This window comes from Podarcis erhardii, assembly GCF_964252035.2.
Source record: "Podarcis erhardii genome assembly, chromosome: 15".
Taxonomy (NCBI): Eukaryota; Metazoa; Chordata; class Lepidosauria; order Squamata; family Lacertidae; genus Podarcis; species Podarcis erhardii.
Window position 1 is genome coordinate 41,915,025 of NC_138505.1, and position 23,309 is coordinate 41,938,333.

General features: G+C 44.2%; 1 protein-coding gene across 3 annotated transcripts in view; it reads right to left on the minus strand.

Annotated features, from left to right (window-relative positions):
* Positions 1 to 10,465: 10,465 nt before the first annotated feature.
* Positions 10,466 to 23,309, minus strand: part of SCARB1 (scavenger receptor class B member 1) — a 64,088-nt gene continuing 51,244 nt past the window's right edge. The window contains exons 11-14 of one of the 3 annotated variants that reach the window (XM_081841625.1): positions 22,906 to 23,052; positions 14,192 to 14,287; positions 13,271 to 13,405; positions 11,312 to 11,446 (exon numbers count right to left, since the gene is read on the minus strand). In XM_081841625.1, coding sequence (XP_081697751.1) covers positions 13,292 to 13,405; positions 14,192 to 14,287; positions 22,906 to 23,052 — 357 coding nt within the window. In that variant the 3' untranslated portion in view covers positions 11,312 to 11,446; positions 13,271 to 13,291. Of the gene's footprint in view, positions 11,447 to 13,270; positions 13,406 to 14,191; positions 14,288 to 22,905; positions 23,053 to 23,309 lie in introns of all 3 variants that reach the window. The other 2 variants (XM_081841627.1, XM_081841626.1) reach the window with 2 other exon arrangements.

The window sequence follows — 23,309 nt, forward strand, 5'->3', positions numbered from 1 at the left end:
ACAACAGGTCCCAGAATTCTTTGGAGGAAGCCATGACTCTTTAAAGTGGTATCATAGTACTTTAAATGCATGGTGTGAAAGTGACCATAGTAGTTAAATGGTGAGCACTGCTGGTTTTGATAAGGGGTGCTGCTAGATATGGGCCATGGGACACAGACTCCCCACTTTTTCCCTGAGTGGATACATAAACTGGGGGTGGGAATTGAATTACTGGTAGGATCTTCATTTGGGGCAATGATTTAAGATAACTTTCTCTAAAGATGATCTGAGGTTAATGAATGGGGTAACTGAAGGGGAGCTGAACTGATTTGGAGCAGAATATGTTGGGAAGTTAATTGGGTGGGGCAAGTATATTGAAAAGGAACTGATTTGGTGTGATCTGTGTTGAAGTACAAATTAGTTGATTTATTTATTTAGGGAGATGTGGATAGGACTTGATTTCTGTGACATTTAAAATCTAAAATTCTGCTTATACATGTAAGCAAAATGCATATTTGATGTCATTTGTGCGTATTAACCCATTCCTGAGAGCTTTAAGTATTAAGAGTTAGTGAAGAGGATAGTAATCTGACTTTTTGGAACCAGAGTACAAGAAGCAGTTTGGGGGGATGAGCACTGACAGCATACAGCTAGCTCTTGATCCAACTGATGTTGCTTTATAAGTCCACCATGTCTGGGGGCTTGCCTGGGGGCTTGCCATGCTCATTAGTAAGCAATATTACATAACCATCACTAAGGCTGTTTCCAGACGGTTTATTGAGCACCAATCATTCATCCTCATTTGTTCACTTAAAATTTGAAGGAGGTTTGACAACAATGGTTATTTAGTAATCATGCAGGGAGGTTAGACGACATCGCACCAAGCGTTATCCCACACTCTCCAGTGCATTTCTTCATCATCACCAAAAATTTGGGGTTTTTTTAGGTGGGGTTGTTACAAATGAGCTCCAAATTGATTTTAATTGCACAATCTGAATTTTCTGGTTTGTAGTTGAAACCCACCCAAAAAATAGTCCTAAGAGCACTGATATTGTAAAGATGCCGATAGAAATTGCTTCCACGTAGGCAGCGGCGTAGCGTGGGTTGTCAGCACCCGGGGCAAGTCAAGTAATTTGCGCCCCCTAACCCAGGGCAAGGCAAGTAATTTGCGCCCCCTAACCCGGGGCAAGGCAAGTAATTTGCGCCCCTAACCCCTAACCTGCCGCCGCTCCCAGCTTCTTCTTGCTGCTGCCTGGGCTGGTCGGGTGTGGTTCTCTCCCGCGCTCAGCGCTGCGCTGGGCGGCCGCTGCACTGTCCCTCCCCCAGATAGTCCCTCCCTCACTCTCTCTCCGCTCCGCACAGCAACGCACGCCTGGCACCCTCCCCCTCCACTGTGGGCGGCGACCCGGCAGCTCAGATCGGATTCGCACAGCCAGCACTGCAGTGAGAGAGAGTGAGTGAGCCAGGTAGGGGCAGAGAACTGCGAGTGCGAGTGTTGTAGATTGGCAGTCAGAGCGAATCCTGAAAGGAAGCTGATATTTGGATGGAAGCAGAGTGCAGCTTTATGGCTTGTGAGGAGAGAAGGCTGGAGTCTTCAACTTAGAGCAGTTCCTACTTGAGTGTGGTGCAACCTTGAAAAACTCTTGCATATTTTCCTTTTTCATCACAAGTGTTGGAAATGGTTTTTAAAAAGAAAAGAAGATAGCTATGAACACCTTTGGAAAACAATTTAACATTGTGCTTTACTTGTGCTGCTTGGGGAGCACGATGACAACAACCAGGTTGTTTTGGGTTCGTCCAGTGGTTAGCACGTTTCATGTTGAAATATGCATGCGGTAGGTTGGGGGGCATCCATCAGATATAGCCACCACCTGTTGCGACAGACCAGCACAGCAAGCGACACAAATCCCCTTTTGCCTGCTAAATCTGTGGTCTGTTGGGAATGGTGGAAGAGCCTTGTTTTTAATGTCTTGAAAATCAGTGCAGCATTTTTAAGTAGCAATGAAACAAACCCTGCAGAATCTTAAGATACAGCAGAGGGGAGGGGAGGGCACAGGGTCATCTTAGCCTCTTCATGGGGGTCAGGCACCCTGTTCCAAGGGCTACAAAATACCCAGAGCACCCAGTTAAGAAGTGGGCAATTAGCCAGCATGAAAGGTGTGCCCAGCGATTGCCAATGTGCCCACGGTACCTCTGTGAAAGGTTTCAGGAACTAACCCCTCAAAAGCAGCTGGGATAGCTCAGTTGACAGAGCATGAGACTTTTAATCTCAGGGTCAGAGGTTCGAGTGCCACCTTGGGCAAATAAATCCTGCATTGCAGGGGGTTGGACTAGATGACCCATGTGGTCCCTTCCAACTTTGCAATTCTATGATTCTATGCAAAATCCTCTGTGCTCTTCCTGCTCAACTCCTGCTTGTGCAGGCTCTGCCTCTCCCACATTGAACATGCCCCCATTTCACTGAATTGCCAGGATTGGGCACCCACAACATAGCAACATAAACAACATAATGCAAATGCATACACATTTTTACAGCCACAGCAGCCATTTTGTGACTGGCACCCATGGATTTGCAGCACATCGCCCACTCTGAGAGAACACACAGGTAATGTCAGTTCCAGGCTAGACTCTTGGATGAGGCGTCTTGAGTGGAACCTGCCTTACACTGTGTCTGACCACTGGTCCATCCAGCTGAGTACTGTCTCTACACTGACTGCATCTCTGCAGGGTTTCCGGCAGGCGACACTCCTAGCTCCACCTGGAGATGGCAGAGATCGAACCTGGGACCTTCTGCAGGCAAACCAGTTCACTATCCTTTTCTGTTGGCTCCAGAGGAGCAAAGGATCAAAGCCAGGGGAGGCTGCTGCTCCTCACCACTGTCACTCTTCACTTGGCCAAATGGCACAAGATTTTCTCAAGTAGTCCGCTCTGGTGTAGCTGTTTTGCTTTTTTAAAAGTAGCCAACTTTTATTGGGGAGGGAGAGCCAAGCTGCATCAGGACTTGGTCTATATAGTAGATGAAGCCCTATATTGTAGAAAGTTTCTTGGGCCAAGTAGCAGTGAATCCTGCATAAGCAGGCCTTTGCATACCACTTGCCTGGGCTCCTTTGGAGGAAGGTGTAAGTTAGACATCTAATGAATTAACAGGTAACTTTATCTATTGTAAACCGCTTTGACATCACCAGATTACAGTAAGTCTGTAACTTGCGCGTATTTAACTTGCACACTTTACACACTTGGCAAAATAAATAAAATAAATAAAAATAGGGTGGAAAGGGGGCAGACATCCATGAGAAAAGACTTCGACAATCCCAAAAGTGTTTTTACTACATGTGATTTTGGCTTTAGGCACGATCCCTAGAATGTAAGCCCTGTGTAAGTATTAATAACAATATACAAAATATTTTAACAATTGAAAGGCTTTTTCACAGCGTAGGAAAACAAACATTAAGAACCTTTGAAACCAAGGCTAAGCAGAAAATTGGCTTCTATAGCAACCTTCATGTGGCTGGGTGAAAGTTACTTGCAGTTGTGCAAAAATGAGAAATAAAATGACTTGCAATTTTGCAAACTTAGGTTTTATTTCCCAGTTTGGCAAATTCAGTTTTTTTTAAAAAAAAACAACAACAACAACAGTAGTCTAGCAATTAAAGCTCTCCCCCTCCTCAAAAAGCTAACTCATCCTATTTTAATTTTGTGTATGTGTTTGTGATCCTTACATTACAGCCTATTGTAGAGAGTCTACTGGTTCCTCCTATGCAAATATATATAAGATAATAGTTTTGTTGTGCTTTATCATTCTTCTGAGCTAGTTGTCTAACTTTCGAGCTTATAGCAAGAGCCTCTTTGCACTTTGTTGCTGGATGTTGCGGAAAGCAATTAATCAAAAGTCCAACTCAGCCCCATAAAGGAAAGAACAAAATAAAAAAATTCCTTCCAGTAGCACCTTAAAGACCAACTGAGTTAGTTCTAGGTATGAGCTTTCGTGTGCATGCACACTTCTTCAGATACCTGAATATCTGAAGATACCTGATATCTGAAGAAGTGTGCATGCACACGAAAGCTCATACCTAGAACTAACTCAGTTGGTCTTTAAGGTGCTACTGGAAGGAATTTTTTTATTTTGTTTTGACCATGGCAGACCAACACGGCTACCTATCTGTAACCATAAAGGAAAGGTTAGCCGAGAATTGGGTGTTGCCACCAAGAAGCAGTTAAATGAACTGCATGCCTGCCATTTCAAATGCTGCAGAAATGCCACTTAGTCCATTAACCCCTTGCTATGGTATTTTGGATGCATTTTAAATGGGTTCACTTTATAACCAGTGGCCTGCCAAGCTAAATCGGCAAACCAGCCATCTAGGGCAGCCTGCTGAGGTCTGGGCAAGTCTGCCAGAATTGAGAGGGAGAGGGTCTCACCCCCAATACACAGCTTGTGTGCTGCATTGGGCTGGGTGGGATTCCTGCTATGGAGGGGCAAAGGGAGCCAGTAGCCAGTCTCAACATAGGAGCACAAAAACAACCATGCTGGTTCAGGCCAATGGCCACCTAGTCCATCATCACCCTCTTCTCACAGTGGCCCCTTGGAGGTCCAGTTGCTGGAAACCGTGGGAGGGGAGAAGGCTGCTCTTGGGCTCATGTTCTGCTTGCCGGCTTCCCACACGGGTCTGGTTGGCCACTGGGAGAACAGGAGGCTGGACTAGGTGGGCTACTGGCCTGATCCAGCAGTCTACTCACAGGCAGGACCAGAATGCAAGACCACTCTCCTCGCTTGTGTTTCCCAACAACTGGTATACAGAGGCTTACTGCTTCTGACATTGGAGGTTCAACACAGGCATCATGCCTAGTGGCCACTGATGGCTTGGGAAGGAGGTAGCCTCATCTGCCTTCATCCTGTACAAACACTGAGGCGACTGTCCCCTCTGCTGCAGACTGTGGATGCGACTTCACCCTGGGAGTGCAACTGGCACCATTTGTGCCACTTTGGCACCAGGCAAAGACTTACCTGTTTGCCTGGGTCTTTATGAGTGTCCCACTGCAATTAAAGAGCCACTGGGTCACTCTATGCATTTTCATTCTATATTAATGTGAAGAGATATGTTGCATTTTTTTTGTGTGTGTGTGTGTGTGTGTGTGTGTGTGTGTGTATTTGGGATTGAAGTTGCTTTGCGTTTCTAAATTTGCATTCCTTCTCTGGCATTCCTTCTGATCAAAATGACACTGCAGTAAATCGATCAATCAGCCAGCACTGGGGGAAATCAGCTGGGGGATTAATGTCTTTGGCTAGGGAAACAAGCACCTCTTTGCCTTTTGCCTTTTGCCTTTTAACAAGCGGCCTTGATTACTGCATTGACTTCGCCTTGACATTTGGGTAGTAGCAGGAGACCATTATCCCAAGACGCTGTTTTGCACCACTTTCATTATCTCAAAATTATAATGAGAATTATGTAACCAGGAGGAACTGGAGGAGGAGCAGAAGGAAATAGTGGAATTAGAAATATCTCTGTTTCAGAGAGCTGGGGTATGGGGGTTGGCAGGGAAGAATTCCTTTTTCTCAAAAACTGGATGACAGACGTCAGGGTTCTAGTAAAAAAATGCAGGGGGATAGTAGATCAGAGAAACTTGAGTTTCGCCAGTGGGAGCCAGATCCAAAACAGTGGCACAGGGAACAAAGCTCATTACAAAATGATGGCTCAGTGGCGGTGGTGCAGGGGTGAATGTTGACATGCAAGAGCTCATCGCGACAGCCACAACTCCTCCACAAGGACAAGGAGTGTCCAAAACTGCCAGCAGCTATGTTGATCCATTATTATATATTATATATTACATGTGTGTGTATGTGTGCACACACACACAAAAACACAAGAGAGTCATCGACAATCTGGTGTCCTCTAGCTATCTCTGGACTACAATTTTTATCATCCCTGCCTATTGGCCATGTTGGCTGGGGCTGATGGAAGATGGAGTACAACAGAAGTTTAGGAAAAGCCACTCCAGATGTGTGTGTGAAATAATCCAGTAGGTCCAAATTGTTTCCAGACCAGAACTGACAGAAGAACTGAGCCTTTCTTTTGCACTTAAATGCATGCAATTTCATACTGAGCTTGTTGCACACCCCTCCTCATCTGTTCCCCCAGTCAGAAAGCACCAGGCGAGTGGAGGCAAAAGTATAAAAAGGGGAGCGGAGACCCTTTGAGGCTGCTGGCAGTCTTTCGACAAACCTGTGGCCTGCTCCAATGATTTACAGGCCTGCACCAGCACCTTCGGTCAGCTGCACTTTTCCAGGGTTGCTTAATGCTTGACTTGAAGGCCAAGCGCATGCAGGTGGCATTGAGATGCCAGCTGCAAGCAGCTGTGCCAGGCTGGTTTGAGCTATTAGCTTTCATGCCAAAGCTTTTGAGATTGGGGGCAGAGAGATCAGAGGACAACTTTCTTTTGTCCATATGACAAGAAGAAACAAAACAAAGAAGTGTTTACATCCTATTAATAACTGGAGTTTCATGAATAGTCATGATTCAATCAGTACACTGGCCATGGTCCATTGGCAGGACCCCAGGAGAAAGGAATGGCTGTGTCCCTCGGGCCAGAGAGAGCATGGGAGGAGGAATGCAGAGAAGTGCAGCTCCAGGAGTTTTTCCAGACCAGGAGCAATGACATCATCTGCTGGGGTAGCCAGCATAAGTGCAGCCAGTGTAAGTACTGGACCCTGCCTGCCCTGGCAAGTGAATGAGGGGAAGGCTTTCAAGTCGGGATGACTAACTTGGGCCAGTTAACGTCAATGGATCTAGACCTAGTAGAACTCAGTTGGTACAAGGGACATGGAAGGCACTGTGGGTTAAAACACAGAGCCTAGGGCTTGCTGATCAGAAGGTGGGCGGTTCAAATCCCCGCAACGGGGTGAGCTCCCATTGCTCAGTCCCTGCTCCTGCCAACCTAAGCAGTTTGACAGCACGTCAAAGTGCAAGTAGATAAATAGGTACCACTCCAGCGGGAAGGTAAACAGCGTTTCCGTGCGCTGCTCTGGTTCGCCAGAAGCGGCTTAGTAATGCTGGCCACATGACCCGGAAGCTGTACGCCAGCTCCCTCGGCCAATAAAGCGAGATGAGCGCTGCAACCCCAGAGTCTGCCACGACTGGACTCTTTACCCTTTACCCTTTACCCTTTACTCAGGGGTCCCTTTACCCTTTACCTTTAACCTTTAACCCTCAATAAATAAAATAAAAACTACTCCAGGGTTATTTTGGAGCTAAATTGGGGTTGCTGGGGAGGGTGAGAACCAATTTGTACGTCACACCTTGGGTTCGTTGAAAGGAGTGGCAAAATATTGTAATATTGTGCAGCTTTCTGGAACAAAAAAGACAGGCTCTTCAGGTTTCTGCATGGCAGCCTGACAGCCATTGCCTTCAAGTAGGGATAAACAAAGATAAACAACAATACACTCTGTACTTCTAGTTCATGGTTGGTGCTAACACTATGCAATTGTGTACGAAGAGTGTAGCTGCTGGAAGACTCAAACCTTCCCAGTGTGATACACTAGTTGGGAGTGTTAGGCTAGGGCCACATCCGCCCGGGCATGACTTCCCCCAAAGAATTCTGGGAGCTATAGTTTGGTAAACATTGTAGGAGATCCCTATTCCCCTCAAAGAGCTACAATTTCCAGAGTAGTTTAACAGCCAAGCCTTCTTCTCACGAACTTTGGTAACTGTAGATCTATGAAGGGAATAGGGGGTCTCATAACAATGTTCATCACCTTTAACAAGCTACAGCTCCCAGAATCCCTTGGGGGAGGCCACAGCTGTTTCACAGTGCTTTAAAGGTATGGTGGGAATGCGGACTAGGATTAGAGGTGACCAGGCTCTTATTTTCTTGTAACTTCTTTCAATCGACTTCCCCTTACCTCCCTTTCGCTGCATCCTTATTTTAAAATTTTTTAGCAACCCTTTAGTCAATTTATCCATTTAGTTCCCTTCATTAAATTCCCATAGATTTGTTAATTACAGCTGTAGTTCTCTGCTTCTTACCCCTTGACATCTTAACACTCCTCAATTTTACAACAGTTTTTAAGATATATTTTAAATTTCTTCCAGTCTTCTTCCACTGCCTCTTTCCCCTGGTCACGAATTCTGCCGGTCATCTCTGCCAGTCCCATGAAGTCAATCACCTTTGTCTGCCATTCTTCAAGAGTAGGTAGTTCTTGCATCTTCCAATACTTTGCCAGAAGAATTCTTGCTGCAGTGGTAGCATACATAAAGAAAGTCCTATCCTTCTTTGGCACCAATTGGCCAACCATGCCCAGGAGAAAAGCCTCTGGTTTCTTAGTAAATGTCCATTTAAGGACTTTCTTAATTTCATTATAGATCATTTCCCAGAATGCTTTCACCCTCGGGCAGGTCCACCATAGGTGATAAAAGGTACCTTCAGTCTCATTACATTTCCAACATTTATTATTGGGCAAATGGTAAATTTTTGCAAGCTTGACTGGGATCATGTACCACCTGTAGGTCATTTTCATTATATTTTCTTTTAAGGCATTACATGCCGTAAACTTAATACCAGTGGTCCATAACTGTTCCCAGTCAGCAAACATAATGTCATGACCGATATCCTATGCCCATTTAATCATAGCTGATTTCACCGTTTCCTCCTGTGTATTCCATTTAAGCAGCAAATTATACATTCTTGACAGATTCTTAGTATTGGGTTCTAACAGTTCCGTTTCTAACTTTGACCTCTCCTTCTGAAATCCTATTTTCCTGTCCTCTTTAAATGTCTCATTTATCTGATAGTAATGCAGCCAATCTCGAACTTTGGACTTTAGTTTTTCGTAACTCTGAAGCTTAACCCTTTCACCTTCATATTCTAAGATTTCACAATATTTTGGCCATTTAGAATCCATATTAAGTTTTTTCACCCCCTTGGCTTCCATTGGTGACAACCACCTGGGAGTTTTAGTTTCCAGTAGATCTTTGTATCTGCTCCAAACATTATATAATGCTTTTCTAACAGTATGGTTTTTAAAACCTTTGTACACCATTGCCTTGTTATACCATAAGTATGCATGCCAACCAAAACAATTATCATATCCTTCCAAATCTAAGATGTCTGTGTTCTCAAGAAGTAGCCAGTCTTTCAGCCAGCAGAAAGCTGCTGCTTCGTAGTATAATCTTAAGTCCGGCAGGGCAAATCCCCCTCTATCCTTTGCATCAGTTAAAATCTTAAACTTAATTCTGGGCTTTTTGCCCTGCCAGACAAATTTTGATATATCTTTCTGCCACCTCTTGAAAGATTATGAATTTTTTTATGTTTGATTTGTTTATGTTTGTTTGTATTTTGTGATGTGTTTGTCTTTTAATTATGTGTTTTAAAAATTGAATAAAAATTATTATAAAAAAAAAAGAGGTGACCAGGCTCAAAGCAGAGTCTGCCTGGGAAGCTCCCTCCAGGACTCTGGGCCCATCACGGCCTAATCTACATCACAGGATTTGCTGTGAGGGAAAAAACTGTGGGCAGAGGAGAACCATGCATGCAACTTTGAGGTCTTTGGAGGAAAAGGCAGACTCTAGCATGCAAGTAATTATTTGCAGAATATATGCAATTAATTATTTGCAATGTTCTAAGTAGCTAATGATTCACAGACAGGTTGACTTCAAAGCAGCTGGTTGACCACAGCAGGTGAAAGTGACCGGACTTCCTCTGCAAAACACACACACACACAGAGAGAGAGAGAGAGAGAGAGAAGCTGGATGCTATTCAAACCACACAGGGGAAATCCAGCATGATGCTTTTTTCACTGTGCCCAGGTTTATCAAGGGCAGCACTCTCCCTTAACCCAGATTAAACATTAAAACTAGGAGGGAGGGGATCTGGCTGATGTAGCTAAGGAACATTTGTTTACTACCATGTAGCAATATCTCCGCCCAGTGGCCAAGTGCTAAAGTGCTACTCCTAATGCTCCCAATCCTCTTCCACAGGAATGGGGAATTTGTTTCTTGGACTCTAGCTCCCATCAGTCCTGGCCAATGTAGCCAGCAATCAGGCACGATCGGAACTGGAGTCAAACACCACCGGAAGGCCAAGCATAGTAGTCCCCCACTTTGCCCCAACATTTTCACCAATGGAGATTCAGCAGGCACTTTCTGTATTAATGTTTAAATATTTGCTGAAAACTTTTCTATACTGTCAGGGCTTATGAAGACTAATAAGAAAAAAGATTCCTGTAATAAGTGGGCTGCTTGATATGCGAGTTCAGTTTTTATGAGGTTTTGTATTGTATATATAATAATTGTATAGCACTTCCGCATCCCAAAACTGTGATTTATAAGCATTTCTATAAATAATCAAACAAATAAAAATTTCTCATCATTTATGAAATCTTACCCCCACCACACACGCTAAGACTGTTTTGACAGGCCAACACTAAAATGCTTCTCTCCCTCTTCCCCTCTTCACAACCCTGCATTGACACACTAAGAATGAAAGACCTTAATGAAAGACTCAGAGTACTTTAATTTTTCTCTTGAAAAAAGACACACACCTGGAATATTCTCTGTATACTATGGCATGGAAAATAGGATGAAATGGTGTTTGGCAACAGTTGTTAAAAACAGGTCCTTTCCAGTAGCAAAGCTGTGATAAAGTGGAAAGTCTTAGAAGTCTGAAACTGGAAACACTTTGGTGGTGGTGAGATAAGTCAAGGATACTGTCCCACTCTGGTACCCAGAATAATCTTAAGATAAAGGCACTTTCCCTTCTGTCACCCCAAAATTAGCACCGTGTTGTTACAACCCTCAGCAACCCTGATGTGGAGAAGAACCGAGTGTTTCTTCTGTAATGCTGTGCATTGAAAACCAAGTGTCGTTTGTGCGCACATGAGCAAGGAAGGATGCATCATGTTTCCAGCTGGGTTTAAACATACAAAAATGACAACAGCATTTAATTGCTTGTGGAGTGCAAGGCGTTGTGCTCAGGATAAAATCAGGGGGAGACTCTGACATCTTGCCTATGTAGCTTCCACAGATGCAAATTCCACCCTGCTCTCCAAACCCACCCAATTTCAATTCTGACATGAAACTTTTGGTAGGTTGTAATGGGAAGATGGTGCTGTGGGAGTGAAGGCACTAAAATCTCAGGGCATGGAGATAACCACCTTTACTTTTTCAAAAGGGTCAGCTTTCTGGAAAGCTACTGTAGTGTAAGAAGAGGAGAACCACGTGTACCTATCACTCTTCCAGAGTCAGTGCAAATACACCTGAGTTTGTTCTGCTGGGCCCACCCACACCCAGGCCACATATACTGCTAATAGCTCATTAAGGATCCTTGGCGAAGAGGAACAGAGGTATCAAGTATCAGGAAAAATGCTGGAGTGAACTGTGTTTGAGTCCTTTTGCAGAAGAGGTGTAGTTTCTGAATCCTGAATTTGGCGGTTTGGTAGATTTGGCATCTGTGGAGTCTTTGCTCGAGCCTCTCTCTGAAAGAAGCAAGAAAAGTCTAGTTAGAACCTGGACTGTCAGAAAGGAGAGTTCGCATATGCTTCAGTTGGGCTGATCCTTCTTATAAATCCTGGTGTGGAGACTCAGCTTACAGTGGAACCTCGGTTCCCAAGCGCCTCCGTTATTGTACATTTCAGCTCCTGAATGCCAAAAACCCAGAAGTAAATGCTTCTGTTTTCAAACATTTTTCGGAACCCGAACGTGCGACGCGGCTTCTGCTGAGTGCAAGAAGCTATTACAACCAATGGGAAGCTGCACCTTGGTTTTTGAACATTTCGGAAGCCGAATGGGCTTCCAGAACAGATTTCATTTGAGAACCGAGGTACCATTGTACCACATCCATTGCAGAAAGTGAACATTTTACCAGAACGCACCTCCACACAGCAGGAATCTGGCCTGCTTCACATGCAACACTCACAGCACAGCTAACTAAGTGTTTGTGTGCAAGAGCCTCAGGCTTGTGCCCTTTCTGTTCCTCTTCAGTGTGGCTATGAGCTGTCACTTCCATTTTAAACGAACCATAGTTTAGTGTTGTGTCCAGACACTGTGATTAATTTTAATTCTGTTTTTTAAAAACAAAACAACATGCCAGCTTCAAAGACTACAGTTTTGAAATTTGCTTGTTTCAGATGTTCTGAACTACAATTCCAATCATGCCTAGTCAGCATAGCCAGTAGTATGAGATGATAGGAGTTGTCATCCAAAAATTCTGTAGGGCACCAGGGTGATAAAGGCGGAAGTAAGCCACAGCTGACTGGCCTTGGCTTGCCCAGATTTGGACATAATGCTAAGCTGCAGCTAAACACAGAAGTGAAAGCTTCCAGTTTCCACCTAGCCATGCTGGAAAAGGAGAAAGGGGAAGAGTAGCCAAGCCTGAGCCGCAGTCACTTCACCATAGTCCAGTGTTACATCCAAACACAGCCTCAATCTTTTACCACACTGAGGTGACTGAGGTTTCCCCTCACATTACCAACCTTTACCACACAAGGGCACCTTTGAACAAGATACTGAAGAGGCAGAATTGATACATCCCTCCATCAGGCTAATTTCCATCTGTGTAAGAATATGCAAACTGCACAAATATCTAAAGCTCACATTACCTTCACACCTACAGCAGCTGGTCAGAATAAACCAACAGCTTTATCTGTTTCGCTGCCTTATATTTCATCTTTCCAATAACGCTAGAATTTAAGTAAAGCCAAAAGGCAGTAATTCCAGACAAACCAAGAGTAGGCAACTTCTTAGCACAATACATACCTGATAAGATTCACCGTTGTAAGATAATGGACCTTGTTTAGATGGCATTGAAAAACAACAACATTGAGGCAAATTCCTGGAGAAGAAATCTTAGCAAGGCTGTTGGTAACTAAAACAAAAACCCCATGTTGGGAGGCAGAAAGCTCCCAAACTTCGGGAGCTGTGCGTAGATAGTTTCAAAAGACACCTTCAAAAACAATGTGGACTAGGATGTCTGATCCGGAATGTATTTCTTACATTGGAATTATAGCAAAGAGTTACTTCCCAAAATCCCAAGCAGGCCTTCATAAACTTGGATCCAGCTTTATCATCATCATTATTATTTTCAAGAAAAATGAGGTGAGCAATAGCAGGGTATGGGGTGCTGGAGGAAGGGGATCCCAGGAGGCTGTTGTGAGCAAGAGGGATTACCTGAGTGGAACTCAAGATGCCCACTGTTGCGCCTACGTCATTTTAAAAGCACCCAACCACTGAAGCAGCCATTTAAAACCAAGAAGGTTTTAAACAGAATGAAGATACTTTGGTTTTACAATAGTTGACATTACCTTTTATTTTCATGTATCCACCTATAGTTTCGCTTCCTTCCGAGCTGCTGAGTTGATGTTTTTTTCTTTGGAGATGGGGTCGGTCCCTTTAGGTCCTGACCCCTTATTACTACTCCAAAATAAAAAGAGCTTTCCCTAGAAAACAATCAGTCTGGTTTAAACAGTGTTTTATGCTCTACTACTAGGTCTGTTTGGTTATTTATCTGAAGAAAGGAGAAGATTATCATTTAAGTGAGGGATGATCTTGTTTTTTAAAAAATAATAATTTCATCTGAAGAATAAGATCAAAGTAATCACTGGAACTAATTTATAGAGTCTAATTTATTCAATGTTTGGTAGAAAATGTTTGGTTTTCTAGATACAAGATGATTTCCATCTTAGATTTATTAAGAGATGTCAAGTGTTACTTAGGATTTTTTTTTTTTTTAAAGTTGGTTCTCAAGCCAGATTCAAAAATGGTTTGTTCACATCTCTCTCTCTCTTGTTTTTTTAAAGCAATGCTTTAAAAACTCAAATCTTCTCCCTTTGGAAATTTAAGGCAAGAGTTATAAGTCTGCAAGCTTCCCCTATGAGTTATACACCCCCCCCCCACACACACCCTGTATGTTATTTTAGTTCACAGGGGGCTTTTCAATCTGTCTGTCGACACAACCAGCTTACAAGGGAGGCCACTATTATAGACAGCCAGCCCAACGGCAAGAGAGAGAGAAAGACAGACAGAACTTGGCCATGCATCACGGCTGGCTCAGGCATTTGCACGTCTTGGGGTCCAGGCAAAGTGTTTGGCTCTACTTGTCCCTCTGCCACTTTCACTTTGCTCAGATTTCCCAATGGGGCAAGAAGCAGCGAGAGAGAGAAAGAGTTCTCTGTTTGCATGCCCGGCTTTTTCAGGATAAGGCTTCCCATCTAGGGGGCTCTTACCTGCGGGCCCTGATACTTATAGCCAGGGCCGGATCCAGGATTAGAAAATTTTGTGGCAGACTGGGTCCGCATCTCAGTGGGCCCATCTTTCAATGTCTGTTGAGAGAATGAAGATTTCACGCGAACACCATTCTCAACTGGCTTGAGTGAGATTAGAGCTTCATTTAATTACTATAGTCATATTTTTTACTTGATAATCCAGGCTACGAATCACAGATAGCTGTGCAATTGAGTTGGAAGGAATTCTTATTGTTTTAAACAAAGTGGGCTTTAAAGAATCAGGATTCAACCTTCTTATACTTTTATGCCCAACAGTGGCAGCATCTCAGAAGAACTCCAGCTGATAAAAAAAATCATGCTTAAAAGTTTAATGAATATTAAAACAATCAGCTAAGGAAATCAAGGAATGCACTCTAGTTGGAGCTGCAAGTTGGAGCTGAAAGGCTACTTAACAGCCCTTAATGAGCAAACTACCAGCACTATGCCTTCATAGGGGAATTTTGTCCATTGAATCAGTATTGCACAGGACCAAACTGGACACATTATTCACAAAATAGCTAATGTATAACTTTTTAAAATGTAATAGCAGTGGGGTGGGGAGGAAGACGGAAAAACTCTAAATTTAGAGTGTAGTCAGGACAGCAGAACATTTGATAACTTTCTTGATCAGCAGCCAGTAACTGTTATTACTACTGGAAGGAGGAAGGAAACTGGCTGATTTGTGAACAACAGCAACATCATATGGGTAGAAGATGGGTCCTGGAGGATGGATCTTGGTACATGAGGCCACCAGCTTGCTGAAGCTAAGTACCGTACTTTTCGCATCATAGGACGCATTTTCTCCGTCTTAAAAACTAAGGGGGAAAGTCTGTGCATCCTATGGAGTGAATGCAGGGGGGAGGCAGGCAGAAAAAGCCCCCAAGAGCCCCACACAAGCTTCGCGCGGCTCTTGCAGGCTTTTCCCCAGGGGGGAGAAGGGACTGACGCGGCCAGTCAGTCCCTTCTCCCTCCTCTAGAAAAGCCTTGTGCAATCTCTCCAGCCGGTGGGAGGCTGCGCAAGGCTAAAGAGGAAGCCAGGGCAGCGAGCGCATTCCACCAGAGGTAGATCTTAACCCTTGCCTCGCCTGGGAGCTTCTCTGGGCAGGAATTCCCTCACCTTAAGTGGGGTGGGGGAAGTGTGGCAGGTAGGGGGGTACCTACCTAGACACTGAAGCCAGTGTCTCTCCGATGAAAATTGGGAGTGGGCATTGTGTGAAGTGGCTGTGGATCTCCTGCCACAGAACTGTAGGACTGTATAGAGTTGGGGGGGCCACCAGAGGGTCATCTAGCCCAGCCCCCTCACAATGTAGGAATCACAGCTAAAGAACGCCAGGCAGATGGTCCCCCAACCGCTGCTTAAAAGCCTCCAGTGGTGGAGACCCCCGACACCTTCCGAGCTCATAGAATTGCAGGGTTGGAAGGGAACCCCAGGAGTCATCTAGTCCAGCCCCGGTGGACAGCGGGCACGATCCATCCCGTTGCGTAAGGCTAAAGATGCTGCGCAAGGCTAAAGAGGAAGCCAAGGCAGCGAGCGGGATGGATCGCGCTTCCTGCCTTGTCTTCTTCTTTAGCTGCGCTGGAGAGGTTTAGCTCCTGGCTGGAGAGGTTGCGCGGCTATGGATCCCGCTCGCTGTCTTGGCTTCTTTGCTCTTTGGGGCTGGGGGGGGGGGAACCCGGGCCTCCCCCGCAGCCCCGAGAAGCTCTAGGAGAATATTTTTTCCCCTTGATTTCCCCCTCTTAAAACTAGGTGTGTCCTGTGGTCCGGTGCGTCCAATAGAGCGAAAAATACGGTAGGTTTGGATCTGGTCAGTGCCTGGGATGGGTGCCACCTGGAAATTGCATTTATGCTGCCTTTGATCACATGTTGGAAGAAAGGTGCAAGATAAATGTCAACTAAATATTGTTGAACTTAAGAAGTCCCGTCAGCCCCCGGCCAACATGGCCAATGGCCAGATGAGATGTGAGCTGTGGTCCTGCAACTGCCGACAAGCCACAGATTCCCAACCCTGTAAAGAACTATAGTTTGGTCCAAACTTCTATGTCTACTCATCACTCATCTCTTCACATCAAGGATGACGTGAATCTAATGGGCCAGCATTTCCCCAAATTTTCAGGGAGGGGAAAGGGGAGCTGTGCTTGCTGGAGTTGATGGGCATTGGGGTCAACAACATCTGGAGGATGCACTTGTATACCCTATACCCGTAGATCTCAGGGTGGTTCACAACATAAAATTAGAATATAAAAAACACAAAATATGGTATTTTGGATAAGGAATTTGTCAGAAGAGTGAGGGCTGGTGATAAATATGGGGGAAATCCCAGTGTCTTCATGAGAGCATGTGATTTGGGAATTGCTGAAATTGGCTATTTCTGACCCCAAGCCAATCATACGTATGATTACCACACCACTTTTCAAAAACTGTCAGTTTACACATTCAGCTGCCTTTTGTCGAAGACACAGTAATCAAGTGATCTATGCCTGCATGAACCTACTCGGAGTTTGTACACCAACCAAGTAGTTATTTGGAACCAAGTGTTTTATTCGTGAAAAGAGAAGTGGGGGTTGGGGGCAGGTGGAGAGAAATAATTCCCCCCCCCCCGCTGCCTGGAAACCCTTCTCCCTGCAAAACAGCCAGGATCCCCATCCGGTGTATTAACTCAAAGGCACACTGCACATGACCAGAGGCATTCCAAACAAACAATAAAACCACAAGGAATGAGTGAGTTATGTGCTTCTGACTGGTCTCAGTATAGTCTCTGACCCAGGAATTGAGCACCCTGCTTGTTTCAATAACTCTTCATTCCTCCCCCTACAAAGTTCAGCCTTTTTCATTCTATTTTTAACTTCCCCCCCCATTCCTGCCTGAAAGTATTTGGGCAGCCAACCTGGGGACCTGCTGCTTAAGAAAAACAAGAGCACACAGACATATCAAAATCCCAACTCTGATCCTGAGCTGAAATCCTCGCCACCACTTCTTGATCTTAAACAAGCATAGGCGCCGACTCCATGGGGCCTGAGGGGGCCCGAGCCCCCTCAAAAATTCGTTTGGGGGGGCTCAGCCCCCCCAATAATTTAAGAAAATTATTACTGTAAATTTCGCTCTATAACACGCAGATTTTTTCTCCTAAAAAGTAAGGGGAAATGTCTGTGCGTGTTATTGAGCGAATGTGTGGTCCCTGGAGCTGACTCGCCCGAGCGCAGGGGCAAGGCAAAAATCAGGCAAAAATAAGATCGGGCGGTCAGACGGAGGGAAGGCGGAAGCTGCTGCTTTCCTGCATTCTGCCTCAGGGTCTTACTGCCCACCTGCTTCTGTTGCTGCGTTTGCTCAAACTCAACAAAGAGCAGGGAATCCCCTGCCCTCCTGGCAAGCAGAGGGTTAAGGAAAGGATCGAGTCCTTCCTTCTAATTCTTTCCTAGTCACACTGCGTGCCGGCTCCAGCCCACCACCTCCTCCTCTCCGTGCTCTAGGGACTCGCAGGTGGGAGAGAGAGAGAGAGGGCTGGCTTGGGGGGGGGGACTTTTGCCTTCCTTTCCTCCCCCCCCCGTTAAACTCCTCCCCTGCATTCTTAGCCAGCTGCTTCTCCGCACACCCCTCTTGTGCTTCTTGTCCCTTCTGTGTTTTTCCTTCCCTCCCCATTTAAAACGTGGTGACAAAGCACGGATCCACATGGATCCTCAGGATTTTTGCATTGGGTCACCCCAAATTCACCATCAGATCACATTACATGTCCATGGCTACAGTCTGTACCAAAAAAATCACGCACCCACTGTTGCCTGGAGCTGCAATGGTGCAAAAACGTGGTTACAAAGCATGGATCCACAGGATCTTTGCACTGGGTCACCCCAAATTCACCATCAGATAACATAGCATGTCCATGGCTACAGCCTGCACCAAAAAAATCACGCACCCACTGTGGCCTGGGGCCACAATGGTGCAAAAACGTGGTTACAAAGCACGGATCCACATGGATCCTCAGGATTTTTGCATTGGGTCACCCCAAATTCACCATCAGATCACATAGCATGTTCATGGCTACATCTTGCACCAAAAAAATCACGCACCCACCATTGCCTAGGGTCACAGTGGTGCAAAAACGTGGTTACAAAGCACGGATCCACATGGATCCTCAGGATTTTTGCATTGGGTCACCCCAAATTCACCATCAGATCACATAGCATGTCCATGGCTACATCTTGCACCAAAAAAATCACGCACCCACTGTTGCCTAGGGTCACAGTGGTGCAAAAACGTGGTTAGAAAGCACGGATCCACATGGATCCTCAGGATTTTTGCATTGGGTCACCCCAAATTCACCATCAGATCACATAGCATGTCCATGGCTACATCTTGCACCCAAAAAATCACGCACCCACTGTTGCCTAGGGTCACAGTGGTGCAAAAACGTGGTTAGAAAGCACGGATCCACATGGATCCTCAGGATTTTTGCATTGGGTCACCCCAAATTCACCATCAGATCACATAGCATGTCCATGGCTACATCTTGCACCCAAAAAATCACGCACCCACTGTTGCCTAGGGTCACAGTGGTGCAAAAACGTGGTTACAAAGCATGGATCCACATGGATCCTCAGGATTTTTGCATTGGGCTACTCCAAACTCACTGTCAGATATTAAAAATCTTTATAAAATAGAGAATTAAATACATACAGAATGTTAAATTTTCAGTTTCGAAATATTAGTACTAGTTTAGTACTGTATTTCTATATTACTATAGTACTGTATTAGTTATTTTCAAATACTTAAATATTTTTAGGGTGTAAGACCCAATTAAAGGGTCTTATTTACATACAGTATTACAGTATTTACATACAGTATTAGGCATACTGTATTAACTTTATTAACTGTATTAAAGCATTAACTTTGAGATATTATTTTTATTTAATGAACCCTCAGCCTTATTCAAAGTAAGCTTAAATTAGCTATTTCACTTATTAATCAAAGTGCTATTACTGTGCGACAGCAATATTTTATGTTTTATTCTTTTAATGATAGTTTAGGATTTATTTAAATATCATTTCAGTCTTTTCAGAGCTATATATTCACTGCTCTGTAATAGTCTATAAGCATAATTGTTACTGTAAATTAAATTAGCTTTTTACGAAAATACCGTGCGTGTTTATGTTTTGTTTCTTTTTTCAAAGCCAAAAAGTGTTTCAGGCTTGTCGAGTTTCCCGGAGTGTGGAGTTATAGAGAGTCGAGTTTTCGGGGTTCTAATGTTGATCATATGACTCTAAAATACTTTTAAAAAACTTTAAAACTCACTAATTTTCATCTAAAATTTAGAAAACTTCCCGGGGCAGGACCCCGGTATGGGCCCCCCCAATATTTTTTATAAGTCGGCGCCCCTGTAAACAAGGAACATATCTACCCATCTATTCCCTGTTCTGACTTCAGAGCTGCCAAGCGTTGGAGGCAACAAAGGGGAAAGACTACAGCACCCAAGATTCTTTCAACCGGAGACTGAACCTGGATCACTGAGCTGTGCACCTTTCCTCCGAGTAGTCCTTCCCTATTGCAGCAAGCCAGGCTTCCAGCACTGGTCAGGTGGTGGCAAAGTCTGCCAAATTTGATCCTACAGGCCATGCCAGACCTCACCAGAACCCATGGAGGGAGAATGGATGGGAACACCCAAAGTCATCAGCTGTACTTGAGGGTCGATTTTTTAAAATTCCACTAGGAAAACCCTTATGTCCCTGTGGAGATGGCCGTATTGAGTCAGTAGCTCATGTGCTTCTGGCTTGCACTCTTTATAAAGATTTGAGGAGTGAGGTTATTACCCCTCTACTGCTATCCATACCAGATGGCTCAACCTTTACTACTGTGTCTTTTTTCCCAGCAGATCAAGATAACCAGGTGACAGCAAAACCCACAATTTTTTTAGCAGGGGCAATTAGAATAAGATGTATTATTTTATTACTCCCTAACATTCCTCGGATGTTGTTTTTTCCTCACATTCAATCCTAGAGTAGTGCCTAGATTCCCTAAATTGGCGAAAACTGGGTAAGATTAAATTAATACAGTTCTGAAGTTTATTTCAGTCGGTAGAGCATGAGGCTCTTAATCTCGGGGTCGTGGGTTTGAGCCCCACATTGGGCCAAAAGGTTCCTGCGTTGCAGGGGTGGACTAGATGGCCCTCAGAGTCCCTTTCGATTCTGTGATTCTAACACACTTTTCAACTTCCGAGGAGCATGACCAACTCAAAGCAAACCTAATGAATAGTAGATACAATGCTATCAATTTAAATGGTTTTAAGAGTCCGTGTCAGAACGGGTTGCTTAAGCTTGCCTCCTGCAACATTTTGCAACAAAGGGATTTGCAACTGAACAGACTTAAGTCAATTATACAAAGCAGCCCAGAGCAGACAGGAGAGGCTCCTTCAGGCAGCTTCAAAGAATGGGGGAGGGGCAAGAACAACTTCCTTTCTAACTATGGGCTACTTTTAAAATGAGGATGCATTTTAAATCGCACTTTAACCTGTATTTTAAATTGCCCCCCCCCTATGTTTTTACTGTAATTTTACTGGTGTTAGCTGCCCTGAGCCCAGCTCTGGCCGGGGAGGGCGGGGTATAAATACGTTGTTGTTGTTGTTGTTGTTGTTGTTGTTGTTGTTGTTGTTGTTGTTGCTGCTGCTGCTGCTGCTGCTGCTGCTGCTGCTGCTAGCTCCCCGACCCCCTGGTCACCTCAAATATAGATTGCAATTATTTTTAATGGCACACATGAAAAGGATTCCAAAAGGAAATCCTAGCAATGTTGAACTCAACTCAACTGGTAACTGATTTCTCTCATGGCTGTGAACATTTGCAAGCTTTTGAAGGGACAGGTTTTTCCTGTTTTCAAAAACAGGAAAATAATTTCTAGTAGCTAATTTAGTAGCCCCTCTCTTGGTCTTCCCCAATGTGGGAATGTTTTGGATGGCAACTACCATCAGCCCCAGCCAGCCTGGCCAGTGGTCAGGGAAGGGGCATCTGGAGGGCACCAGGTTGGAGAAAGCTGTCCTACTCCAATAGCCCGTTAACATACTTGTTTATGTTATCTTCAAAACTCACAGCCAAAATCACTGGAGCACCTTCCAAACAAACTGATGGTTGCCCAGAGTCCACTTCGTCCCATGCATCAGATGGAGCATCTAGCGCACACCTGTATCCCTTTGACAGCTAGAACTCACATCACTGGTCATCCGTCTTTCAACGCTAACAATGTAGCACCACCAACCTTGGCAGATGGTGACCAGGAGATTTACAGAGTACCTTCAAATCAGGGGTGGGGGGCCAGTGGCCCTCCACAAGTCACAGAATAATAGAATTGTAAAGTTGGGGTCCTGAGGGTCATCTAGTCCAACCCCTTCAGCCCCAGCAAACATTGCCAATAACCAGGGGTGATGGGAGTTATAAACATTGGGTTCTATGCACCTGCTTAAAACATTGCCAGTGAAGAAGGCGCCAGTGGGAAAACTCATTGCTACGTCACCCTACTGATTTGGTAACTATTTTGGTACAGCACAACATTCCAAGTCACATTCTAAACAAAGCCACTCAAACTTTGCTCCCTCCCGCGCACTTTAAAAAAGTGTGGATGCGCATGATGTGAGAAATCCAGGAAGTGAAGTGTCTTGTCAAAAGATCCTTGGAAATGCCTTTTCAAGTCATGGCATGCACAAGCCTTTTGACAAATCACTTCAATGCAGATAGGGATTAAAAACTGATAGGACAAAGACTTCAGGCATTTCCTTTAATTTAATTTAATGTTTTAAAAAATACTGCAGATTTCAACTGCATAATTCTGGGCTGAAATGTGTGGTATACCTCCCTTCTCCAGCCTCTAAAAAGTTGAGATCTCATTACTGCCTGTCTAGTGTCATTATATAGTTTAGTCACAAGGTATGTATTAGGGTGGAATCAGGAGTATCCGAGGTCTATGCTTCCTGGTTGGAAAGAGAATAAAGTTCTTTTCAAACATCTCCCTCTAAGCTTTCTACAACAACTACCGGTACTTTATGTTTCTTTACAAGGTGACCTATTTCATTTTTAAAAGCAAAGCTTTCTACATACAGCTGAACTTCAAGAGTGACAGAATCACATCAGACAGCTGTTCAAGGAATGTACCACCTTCAGCAGCCGGTGCAGAAATAGCATTTTTGAATGCACACCATGTTAAATACAAGAAACCTCCCAACTTGTAGAAAACTAGTCTTTTTTGTGGGGGGGGGGGGGAATGTAAATATGACTTTTTCTTCTTCTTGCCATTCTACTTCCCATATTGGAAATGGGAATGAAAGCATGCCACCCCCTTAGATTGCCCCCTCAGTTGGTGGTGCAAATCCATCAAGAGTCACGCCATGGAGTTGCTGCAGATCGCACAGCCTGGCTCTGAGTTTTGGCCTTCCTTTATAAAATGTGAGAGGATAAAAAGGAAAGCCAAAACCTGCATTCTGAAACAAATATGAATTTTCCAGTTTGAAAGCAAGTCAGTCATGGGATTTAAGGAGCAAAGATTTCAGGGGTTCAGTTTTGATTTGATTTATTATTTTATTGATGTTGTAATTATGCACCAATTTGGATTTTTGTCATAAACAGCTTAGTGCATATTTACATGGAAAAGTGAAATAATAATTTACATAATTCAATCAATAATAATGATGTCGTTTTATTCCTACCTTGCTCCTGAGCCCAAGAAGAGTTGCAGTCACAAGCAGTAAACCTCCCAGGCCGACCAGGATATACTGAGCATAGTTCAGCACCGCAGGGATAGTCACCATAAAGGTACGGTACATTGTGAATACATCACCTTCGATCTCTCCGCTCTGCGCAAAATGAAGAAATGGGTGTCCATATTTTAAAATAAATAAGGTTATGAATAAACCTAATAAACCAAAGATAAAGAGCATAAAAAATACTGATACATCAGGCTGTAAGCAGCATAAGGTTGGACTTGCGGCTCCAAAACATTACAAAAAATACTCATTTCCCCATGAACTTGTTTGGCTGGTTTATATGTATTATTTTGTAATGTTAGCTTAATCACAGTTACTATGGACCAAATTTTTTTCAGTCTATTCAT